Below are 12281 nucleotides of genomic sequence, written 5' to 3' on the forward strand. Positions count from 1 at the left end.
TTCCGACAAAGGCAGCACAGATTCTATTAAGAATGAGTGGTACGCACCCGTATCTCTAAGAATCGTGACTGGCACTTTATCATTTTCTTCACCCGTCAACGAAACAAAGCCGCATGACACAACTGCGGATCAATGTCAGTTTTCGGGTTTTGTTCAGCCTCCGCGTGCACCTTTGGCGAGCAAGCGGTTTTAATCAAACCCACGCCTGCGGGGAATTTAGTGCCCCTCGCTTCTTTTCTTTTTAATACTGAACACGCAGCAATCAAATGTCCTGAGTCGTGACAATAAAAACATTCTCGACCGTTTGATCTAGCAATGAACGCTGATACATTTTTACGCACTGCTCGTGGTGACTTTTTTCGTTCAGAGAAATTTTCCTGAAACGAATTCTGTGCACAGAACACACTTTTGTGCGTTAAAACAAACTCGTCAGCCAGGAGTGCCGCGTTAGTGAGAGACGACACCTTTTGTTCGTTTAAATAAGTCACGATGCGTTCCGGCAAACACTTTTTAAACTCCTCCAGCAAAATAAGGGTTTAACTCTTCCACGGTTTTAACTTTACATGAACAACACCATTTCTCAAACAACACATTCTTTTCTCGCGCAAACTCAACAAAAGTCTGGTTAGCAGTTTTATTAAGATTCCTAAATTTCTGCCGATATGCTTCAGGGACAAGTTCATACGCCTGCAGCACAGTTTTCTTAAGAGTTTCATAATCTAAACTCTGCTCAATAGACAGGCTTGAACACACTTCTTGGGCTTTTTCCACAAGCTTACATTGGAGTAAGAGGGACCAAAACTCTTTCGGCCACTACCTATAACTATAACTAAACTAAAACACAAGCGGTTCATTAAAAGACATGAGGTTTTTTTTTTAAACTTTATTATTGCTCAGTAATAAGACAAAAGTATTTATTACCTGAGTACGAGATTCATAAAAATACACCATAGCCATGCATTAGTTTAGTTTGTTTATTTTTAGCAAATGCTTTTTGCAATTTAGAATAAATCTGCATTCATGTGCAAAATGTAGCATTTCCCAATGAGATTGAGAACATGCAGTGCCCTCACAGAAAGGGCCAAACAATTTCAACAACAGTGAGAGGTTCTGAATCGAGGTGTTTTAAATTGTAAGGTAAAAACCTTACAAAATTAAAGCTCCAACCCAAACAATCCCCCACGAGCAAGCACTTGGCAACAGTGGGGAGGAAAAACTCCCTTTCAACAGGAAGAAACCTCCAGCAGAACCAGGCTCAGAGAGGGTCAGCCATCTGCCGCGACCTGTTTGGATGGGGCTGATGCGAGACAGAACCAACACTGTAGGATTTTAAAATTGTTGAAATCTTGTGAATTGTATATATCATAGTCGAAATCATAGCCTGATTTCGACTATGATTTTGTAGGGAAACAATGTTTTCAAAAATTTCCCAAAAGAACAACAGTTCCTAGTGGTCTTTGAAGAGGATTGTTCGGATGAATTGTTGTTATTATTCTCCTTAACAACAAAAACCTTAATCCTCTTCTCCTTCATCCTGTTCACTTCAGATATCAACATTCTTGCTACATTATCTTCAAAGTTTAACTGCCTGAATTCCATGGCAGTCTGTACCATCAGTTTAGACTTATATGTCTTCTTTAGACTCTTATAAACGGCTCTAACAAGTTTGTCTAAAGATTTTGGAAGTTGTGTGGGTAGTTTACCCACAGCCATTTCAATGACATTTTCTAAAATGGCAAAAATGTTGACCTGCTTTGTTGCTGTGCCTGTCTTTAAGGCGACCATGTTGTTCAGCCTAACAAGAAACTGAATTATAAAGTTTCTTTCTTTAGTTTCTTGTGTCCTTTGCCCTGGACTGGGGATCTGTTCTTCAGACGTTTCAGCAGGACTGGTCTGATTTTCCCAAACAACAGAACCCTTTATCCTTTTCTCCTTTACCTTATTGATCTCTGATATTAAAATTCTTGAGACATTTTCTTCAAATGTTGACTGACGAAATACAATGAAAAATTGTAGCAAGTCCTTGGAGTTGTACATCTTGTGCAGTCCACGGAAAACAGACTTAACCACCCTGTTTATAGATGTTGGCAGTTCTGCAGGTAATTTTCCTGCAGTTTTTTCTGTGACTGTTTTGATGAGTGAAAACATGTCGATGGGTTTTATGACTAATTTAGTTTTTGTTGTAATGGTGTTTGAAAGCTTTACAACAAACTGAACGATAAAGTTTTTTTCATCCATTTCTCGTCTCTCTGCCTGTGTACGGGTCATAAAGACGGATTTGAAGAGAAGTGTCTGCATCTCCTCTTCAGATATTTCTATGGGCCTGGTTTCCTGTGGACTGTCTCCTTTAAAGGAATCCATTTGAGTTTTTTTCTGTGCTGTTCTCTGATCCCGTTGCTAGTGTCTGTAATAACTTTTGTTTCTAATGTCTCTGCAAAGCAAACCATCGGTGTCGAATTGTGCGATACAAATAAACTTGCCTTGCCTCCGCCCCTATTTATGAGCTGGTAGGACCAGATCAAAGCTGAAAATGTATCACGTGACACCGACGTCAGCTCTGGAGTGTGATGTCACAGCAGGGTGTAGCGACTGTTTTTATGTGTTGTCGTTAGCAACAAGGACGGTAAAACCATCGTGTACGCTTGTTTATTTCCCTTTCACAATAAAGCTCAAGATCCTGTTGAGACTTTTCAAAATAAACTGAATGACGTGAAAGAGTGTTTACGGATGAGTATGGGCTCAAATTGTGGTCATAAATATGTTGTACTTGTAAAAAAGATTTGTGTGTGGACTTAGCCAAAAAAGTACATGTGAAACTCGAAGCGGCAACCTTCTGATTACAAGGCGAACTCCCAACTCTTGAACCACGACTGCCCCACAAATAATTAACAAAATATTTATGACCACAATTTGAGCCCATAGATGAGAAGCAAAAAAGAGCCGGCAGGTGCTAAAAAATAAACCTTAGACTCAAACGTTAGAACAGGCCTTTCCCCGCAGCACGCCGTTGAATAAATACTCACGAAGAAAACGGCGGCCGTTACAACTTATGTATCGTTTCATGCATCGGTTAAAACACTCAACTCCAGGTACACGATGCCCAGCTGAGTCGAGCTGCCCGAGATTCACAGAATTTACAGAAAATGTTACATTTTTGTGATTTCTATCGTTATCGGGGCTATAGATGCTTATATTGGGATATGTGATTTTGGTCACATCGCACAGCCCTACTCTGAGGTCATAGCAAATTAGAACAAATGAAATATTTCACTGGAGCTTTAGATCCCTCTCTGTCCACAACAGAGGAAAAACAAGGCACCAGTGAAGGATCACCCTGCTGTGCTCTGGTCATATTCAAGCTTAGTCAGTCAGTCAGTCAGTCAACTTTATTTGTCGATTCTGCCACATGTACAGGACATACGGAGAATAGAAATTGCGTTACTCTTCAATCCCTAGATAAATAGCAAATGAACATTTAAATATATTTAAATATAAAAGTGTTACAGGAAAAATGATTCTATGTTTCTTTACCTTCTTTTAAATGTACAAAGATGCCTTTTGTCTGCCCTTTGCCTATGGTTAGATTAGTTTAGAATGATCTTTTTAGACTTTCCCAGCAAAGACATCTTGTTTCTGGGACATATTGTTTTAGATTGTTTTATCTCTCACAGCCTTCTCCCAGCTCTCTGCTGACGAGACTAGCGCCACATATGGAGTTGTTTATTTTATTTGTTTTGTATTTTCTTATCCTGTTCTCACTGTCTTTCCTATAAAAATTACCAAGCCACTGTGCATGGTGTGAGTTGTTCTTAGCAGCTCACCCGTGTACACGTTTGATAAAGAAAGTAACTTTGTCTCATTGTGTCTTTATTTCTCCTGGGTCTTTTACAGAGTTTTCCCCCAACATTTCTTGGTCCTTCGACAGCCGGATCACCTCCATCGTGTCCCATCTCCGTGACCAGTCCACGTTGTTCGCCTGTCGACAGCCCACACACCAGGTGTGTGGAAAAAGACCAAGAGCGTTAAATTCGGGTCTTGGCCAACGTCTTAGAAAGCGACCCACGGTGGTGGGGCCCGATCGAGGTGGACCAGACCCGGCGACACCGACCAGGTAGATACAGACACACTGACACAATCTTGCGTAAAAGCGCATTTTGAATTCAGGGAATTTAAAATAGCGAAAGTAGCTCGTCGACTGGTAGCTTTGGAAGCTCGTCGACTGGTAGCGTAGCTCGTCGACTGGTAGCTCTGGGAGCTCGTCGACTGGTAGCTTTGGAGCTCTGGGTAGCTCCCCCAGCTGGGTCTAGACTGGGTCTAGGGAGTAAGTAGCTCTGGGAGCTCCCCTTATTATAAGGGTTCCGGTCGCGCGCGCGTCGAAGCTGTGAATGTGAATGTGTGTGTGTGTATTGTTTTAATTAATGGAGCAAGCTGAATTTTCACGGTCCAATAAGAGACTGAGCTGCTCCTACTGTGTTTTTCTTCTACTGCTATTCACTGACGTGCTGGTGAGTTGAGAGAACGGTCGAGTTCCGTCTCGTAAAGTTCACACCGCTTTTGGAAATAGTCCGAAAGTAGAAGGGCGTGTGAGCAACCACTCTCGTCTCTAATACCAGCGAAGGTGATAGCAGCTGTATTGTGTATATATTACTTAAACAAAAATAAGTAAATACATAAATAAGATGGGTAATCAAGCAAGTGAAATTAAAACTCACTCCTGCGGACGAGCAGTGGTGAGAAAAGAAAAGTCCAGACGCCGGACAAAAACAGTGTCTGTAAACTGAGAGATTTAAGAAAACAAAATATAAACAGTCAGAAGAACAGAACTCAACTGCCAGTTTAGTAAAACCAGAAGACGAGACACTGTGCAGTTCCCACAACCCTTTTAGAAAGCCATCACTCACTCCTGCAGCCGCATCTGCAGCACCACCCATATCAGGAAGAACTTAATAATCCCTTATTAAGTGAAAACTAGAGATCAAAGTAGTTTGAAGTAGTTTAAAAGGGTTGAAAACAGACCCCACTGAGTAGATATAAATATAAAAAGTACGAAATAAAGATGAACAAAGGGAAAGTTACAGTAGAAATTATCTTTAGAGTACTTGAAATTAATAATAGCAAGGATAACAACCTGTAAAGTGATATTAACAATGAAACACAGTTGGCATGATGACCATGCCCAGCATGTATAAAATGAATATAAAGCAAATAATTCACACGAAAATATTTTAATAAAATAAATAAGGTATATTAAGGCTGTGTCACTGTTCAGCCAAGGACAGTGTGTGAAAAGGTAACTGTCTCCACCTTGGGAAAAGGATGATTCTGCAGGTCATCTGAAGCCCTTGATGGATACAAAATAAAATATGAATAATATATTATAATAGAACTGCCTGGTCCGCCATGCAACAGAGAGAACAAATGTGACCGCAGATTGGATGAATTCAAAATTATCTGTTTGCTGAATAAGATGATCCTAACTATCAAATTGGCTCAGTAGTAGTATAGTGGTACACACTGATAAAATATTATAATATGCTATTGCTGTTATATAAGACAAAGAGGATAATATTAACAATGACATAATATTAATATGAAGAGGCACCTTAATCGGTTATGATGTGAGGTGAATAATTGTTAAGCAGTAGTCTGCATCAAGCTTAAGGTTTGCTGAAACTCAGTGTAATGACATGTGAGATGAAGACAATACGGAGAATAACTAAACTAATGAAGTGCATAGAGGCACTTGACCAGCTTGAAACTTATCATCCTAGAATGACACATTGCTGAGATATAGAGCACACCTATAATAACAACCAATAAGCAAAACCCTGTAGACAACAGCTACAACTACAGGATTGAGAAGCTGAATTAAATATGTAGACACTGCTAAGCTGATGAGCATGTTCCACATTTTCTTTTCTTTTTATTTATTTGTTTCTTTTAGAGCAGAAGCTGCTGTAACACACCCAAAGAAAGACTCTAGGTCTGACCAACCGTCTCAGTCGTGGGCAAAAAGATGTCAGTCAATAAAATTCTAAAAGATAATTTGTTGACAAAAAATATATCAAGAGATAAAAGATAAAACAGTCCAGTGTCCCACTTAAGAATTGTATAAAAACACACAGTCCCAAGGCCAGAGCCAGCTATGCCACACAGCCAAGTTGCACTCCACATGTTGCCTTTAACGGGGTTAGAAGTCGTCCTTGGAGACCCACCACCCTGCAAGCATATAGTCAGTGGTCACTCAAGCCTCTGCAACCCAGCTGCCTTTAGGCTGTGGCATATAATAGGCCCTGGACTGCACAGAGAGACAAAACGACACACTTAATATAAAATTCATAGGGCAAAACCCGTCCATCCCAAACATATCTGATTTCATCACATTACATACCTGCACAGAGAGACAAAACAACACAGCAGTGTTTGTAGTGTGGGCTATAAGAAGACCAGTGTGTCAGTGCAATCAAGTACACCTGCCTCTAATTAGTCCAACCCCATTCCAGCCATTGGCTCACCAAAAATGTGACACACACAAAACCACTCCCAACCCAGTGCAACTTCACACAATAATATGGAGCTGAATTAACACAGGCACATTAGTCTACCATGTTACAAGCTGCATGCTATTACAAGCCAACATATGCAGACTTCTGCCTTGTTCGGGTGGCAGCATTTTTCTTTTTTCTTTTGTGTCCTGACACGTTTATGTTTTTTGTTTTTGTTTGATTATTTTGTTGGTTTTGGAAACGAATTTAAACGAACTTGTGACAATACTTGAGAATCACAGTGACACATAGTGATAGGCATATGATTGAAAAATGCCTAGGTTTAGAGCTGTGAGCTATGCAAAGTTAAATATATATATACATATATATATATATATGTATAAATGGGAAACAACCCTAACTTGAAAGTTTGAAATGTGTGAGATCCATGAATTGTTTGAAAAACTAGAAATTATTTAAAACTGCCTTAAGTGAAAATGTAGAGTTGCATCTATTCTCCCAAACCAAGACAAACAAAAAAGAAGAAGCTTTCTGTAACTTCAAAATAAGGCTGACTGTTGACAATAGACTAAAACACTAATCCACAGGTGGCTATCAGGAACAGAGAGGCGAGCAAAGTCACAGACACTAAGGCTGCAGACAGCCACGCAGAAACAGCAGATAACATAGAGACAACGCCTGCTAGAACCGTGGAGAGGAAGGTCACTTCCCACGAGATTGTAGGAGTAGAGGACAAATTAGTTGCAAAGTCAGCTTCAGGCCACACAACTGTACAACAATTAACTGCCCTTTTAGAACTAGTACACACAGCAAGTGGCCGCAGGTGCTTTATTAAATGCATATATGACCCGTCATGCCATTCTTTTCTGGTATTACACCTGAGTGCCAGAAACCGACCGAGTATCACAACATTCTGAGATTTAAACAAACTCCAGGCCCAGATCCACCTTATGATCAGCAAGTGTGGAAGCTAGGAGAACAGCATTTGACCTTACAGCACAGGCCGAAATTGTGTAGGTTACGCAGTAACCACAGATAGTAAAATAATAGAAGCAAAACCACTTTCTTCTTCATGTCCTGCACAGAGCGCTGAGCTGATAGCTGTGATACGCGAAAGCTAAATACACAAAGACAAACTAATAAACATACATACAGACAGCCAGTATGTTTTCTCTGCTGTGCATCATTTTGCAAAAAATTTGGCATAACAGAGGAATGATTACACCAACTGGCAAACCAGCATGCCAACCTCTTACAACGCCTACTGACTCTTTCATTACTACAGGCAACAATTTTGCTGACAGAGCAGCAAAATAGGCGGCACAACAGGCAAACATCACATTGATGGCAGTAAACACACATCAGATTCCACTGGATGTGTTGAAAAATGAACAAAAAGCAGCAAGCACAGCAGAGCAGGCAAAATGGCTAAAACACGGTGCAGTTCTGACAAACGACTTAATGATGTGTTATAGCAAGCCAGTGTTGCCAAAATTCCTCCACAAAATGGCGGCATTAGTGACTCATGGCTGTACGCATTTGTCAACGGGGGGACTGACCAGTATTGTCAACTCTCATTTCTACACTGTAAATTCTACACTGTAAATTTTGAAACCTCAGCAAAACAATTTGTCAGAACATGCATGACGTGTCAAAAATATAATGCTCAGGGTAACCTGCGACCACAAAGAGGCCGTTTTCCAACTCCGCCTCATCCTTTTCACACAATTCATATGGATTTTATTGAACTAAGCGAATGTCAAGGGTCAAAATACGCCCTAGTGGTTATAGACGTGTTCTCAAAGTGGCCGGAAATCTATCCAGTGAAAAAGGCAGATGCAATTTCAGTAGCAAAGTGCCTGTGCAATCACTTCATACCCACATATGGCATCCCAGCTTTGATACGGTCAGACAACGGCACTCATTTTGTAAATGATGTCATCACTAAGGTCTCTGAAGCACTCGGTTTCAGCATAAAACACCACTGTGCTTATCACCCTCAGAGCGCAGGCCTTGTAGAGAGAACTAACGGCACTATAAAACAAAGGCTCAGGAAATGCATGGCAGAAACAGGAAGGCCGTGGCCTGAATGTTTGGGTTTAGTGAAAATGTGGATGCGCTTAACACAAGGCTCCCATAAACTAACTCCATTTGAAATCATTCATGGCAGGCCGTTTCCACTGCCTATTACCAGTCAACCAATAGACAAAGCAATCAGAGAAAACACATTAGCAGAATGGATGTCTAAGCTGTTAGAAAACAAAGAGATCATTGTACATAATCAACAACCTGATGATGTTTCTCCAGTGTCTTGCAGACTAAAGCCCGGTGACTGGGTTCTGATCAAGGTGCTCCAAAGGAAAAACTGGAGCACACCCAGGTGGGAGGGGCCATACCAAGTCCTCCTCACTACACCGACCGCTTGCAAAATTGCGGAACGACCATCCTGGGTCCATCAGAGTCACTGCAGGCGAGTCAGTGAAGCCATCTAAACACAGCTGACGGCAGGCTTGCCTACTTGTTGTGATCTCGCCCGGTGGAGGGGTCAGCTTTCCTGGCCGGGGGGTCTACTCGCGACAGGAGGGTGTGTTCCGTCGTCATGAGGTGGTGGCTCTTATCAACTGCAGCGGCCCTGACCATGGCCGGGCTCCTCACCTTTGCTTCCGTGAGGGACAACAAGTCACGCTATGTGGAGAAAAGGCAGACACTGTATGACAAAGGAAAGTACACCAAGTTTCCCCATGGCTACGCCACTAACTTCTGGTGGCAGTTTATGAACACTACAGCTCATTTGAATAACAAAACTGACTGCTATGCATGTACCCATATGCCCCTATCCTCACAGACGTCTGGCCTGTGGCCGTACAGCATACCTGAAGATCGCAGTTGGTGTCTGTTGGGCCTGGCAACACATCCAGGCTACGGTACTCTTTGGTCCAAAGCCAACTACAGCATCCCAGCAAAAGCAACCTGGAGGTCATCATCACTCACAAATGTGAACTGTTCCGGACAGACCTACCTACTGACCTGGCCCCAAGTCTCAGACCCGCTGCCTGATGTAATTCTACTGAACAAACTGAACGCATCACAACTGCCAGTATGTGTGATGAACAATGGCTCGCGGGCAGTGGGGGAGCTGCCTACTCACCTATGTAAGTACATATACACTTTCTGCCCACCAAGGAACGAGAGGAAGTGTATGACCTGTTCAATCAACGCCACCTGTGCCAGTAACACGACGCTGATGGGCCTAAACTGTCGCTCCGACTACAGCTACCGAATGCCACTACAAACAAAGACTCAGTACCAGACAGGATGTGCACGGACGGCACCCAGCAGCAGAGGAACCAGAGTTTTGGCTGACTGGTACTTCCTATGTGGCAACAAGGCTTATCTGTCACTCCCTGAAGGTTGGGGAGGTCTGTGCGCCCTGGTGGAATTATCAGATCACGTTTTCTTCATGCAAAGTGTTGCACATCATCCAAGCAGCCGGCAGAGACGTGAAGTGGACATCGCCTCCCCCAATTCTTTCGGCATTACTGTGGACACTGGAGTGCCGGGAGAGTTTCGCATCTGGGGAGGTGGAGTGAAATTCTTACAGAGCTTGATCCCCGGCATTGGAGTTGCCGAGGTGCGGGATCATGTGGAAATCAACCGATATGCTCTGCTACGACACATCAACTTGACTAAGACCCTGGGAACTGCCTTAGCAGGAGAACAGCAGGCCATCAGAACGATGGTGCTGCAGAACAGACTGACACTAGACCTGCTAACAGCATCACAAGGAGGAGTTTGCAAGCTGATCGGGGAAACATGTTGCACTTTTATCCCTGATGGATACGAAACTGGAGGAGACATTTATGAAGCTTTGCAGAATTTGACCGCTCTGCAAAAATATGTCACTGACCACACACCTGGAGCAGCTACAGCACAAGGCTGGCTTGACTGGCTGTTCAGCGGTTCATGGCTGGCTGCTGTAGCAAAGCCATTTTTTCTTCTAGGTCTCATCATGATAGCACTGCTCATATTAGTGTTGTGTGTGTTGCCATGCCTAAGAGTAATGATTTCACAGATGATAACAACTACAATGACTGCTTATGTTGCCGTGCCTGAAGAAGAACAACATCCCGTTGCAATTCTGTTAGAGGAGAACTTGTACTAGCTGCTAATAAATGACGTGGTGATTAAAAATGACTTGTCAAGTGATCATGCACTGATTAAAACATTAGTAGGTTATGCAAGTTTTCATGCTTTTATTTTTTTTTGAAGTCTTGACTTTTAAACAAAGTTTTTCATTTTTATAACGTTTTCATACTTTTATTTTTTGTAAGTTTTCATTTTAAATATAAGGTTTTCATCCTTGTATTTTTTGAAGTTTTCATTTTACATATTAGGTTTTCATCATTTTTTTTAAATACAAAGTTTTCATTTTAGTTTTCATCCTTTTATTTTTTGTAGTTTTAGTTTTATTATTTTTTCTTGTTTATTCCACTTGTTATTTCATTTACTATGATTTTCATTTACTATGTTTTTCTTTTTATTATTTTCTTTGTTTTATTCTTTAGACCAAATGACTGCCATTTCTGCTATGCTGACATTTTGAAAATTTTGGAAATTAAAAAAATTGCCTAAGATACTTAATAAATAACCTTCATAGACAATTGTTGTATACATTTAAAATAAGTTAAAACAGGAGGGAATGTTACAGGAAAAATGATTCTATGTTTCTTTACCTTCTTTTAAATGTACAAAGATGCCTTTTGTCTGCCCTTTGCCTATGGTTAGATTAGTTTAGAATGATCTTTTTAGACTTTCCCAGCAAAGACATCTTGTTTCTGGGACATATTGTTTTAGATTGTTTTATCTCTCACAGCCTTCTCCCAGCTCTCTGCTGACGAGACTAGCGCCACATATGGAGTTGTTTATTTTATTTGTTTTGTATTTTCTTATCCTGTTCTCACTGTCTTTCCTATAAAAATTACCAAGCCACTGTGCATGGTGTGAGTTGTTCTTAGCAGCTCACCCGTGTACACGTTTGATAAAGAAAGTAACTTTGTCTCATTGTGTCTTTATTTCTCCTGGGTCTTTTACAGAGTTTTCCCCCAACAAAAAGTGATTAAAAAATGCAAGTAAAATAATTAAAAAGTAAACATTTAAATAAATACAATTTTACATATAACAAGAAAGCTATATAATATACAATATAATGGGTAAGTGACATTGAGTGTAACCAGGCAGTGTAGTGCAAATAGTGCAAATGGAAATGCTCTGATTAATGTCCTCAGGAATCATTTCAGGGACGTCACATGTGGAGATTTTTTACAGAATCAATGGGTGACACGAAAGAGTCGTCTTCATCAAGCGTAGCCATAAACGACCCCGACAAATCCACAATCTCACCCATTTTACGAGCCTGAGCACGAGTAATTGCGCACGCAGGAAACACCTCTGAAGCAGTGGAGCCCGAGTCAGCAGCAAGGGCAGGAACATCAACAACTTCTGGCGGGGGAAAAACATGCCCACCAGCTAGATCATTACCAAGAATGAAGGAAACTCCTTCGATTGGTAATCGCTGGCGCACGGCGACTTTAACGTAGCCCGACACTAACAGCGAATGCACCCATATGCAGAGGGGCTTTGGTGACACTCATTTTTATTCCCCACACTACTATGTCGGAACCACAGGATGTTTTTCAGACAAAGGCAGCACAGATTCTAGTAAGAATGAGTGGTACGCACCCGTATCTCTAAGAATCGTGACTGGCACTTTATCAT

General features: G+C 41.4%; 1 protein-coding gene across 1 annotated transcript; it reads left to right on the plus strand.

Moving 5' to 3' along the window:
• The first annotated feature begins 7121 nt into the window (after positions 1 to 7121).
• LOC147301319 (uncharacterized) lies at positions 7122 to 10775 on the plus strand. The gene has a single exon (XM_086282532.1). The coding sequence runs from the start codon at positions 9106 to 9108 to the stop codon at positions 10666 to 10668; it is 1563 nt and encodes a 520-aa protein (XP_086138658.1). The 5' UTR covers positions 7122 to 9105; the 3' UTR covers positions 10669 to 10775.
• Positions 10776 to 12281: the final 1506 nt, after the last annotated feature.

This window comes from Aulonocara sp. 'chitande type north' Nkhata Bay, linkage group LG23 (assembly GCF_057382095.1).
Source record: "Aulonocara sp. 'chitande type north' Nkhata Bay isolate Kocher_YH1m ecotype deep benthic linkage group LG23, A_spYH_male_GT1.1, whole genome shotgun sequence".
Taxonomy (NCBI): Eukaryota; Metazoa; Chordata; class Actinopteri; order Cichliformes; family Cichlidae; genus Aulonocara; species Aulonocara sp. 'chitande type north' Nkhata Bay.

Bases quoted from the DNA above. Each gene is read 5' to 3' on its own strand.
- LOC147301319 (XM_086282532.1), top strand. From the start codon at position 9,106: ATGAGGTGGTGGCTCTTATCAACTGCAGCGGCCCTGACCATGGCCGGG.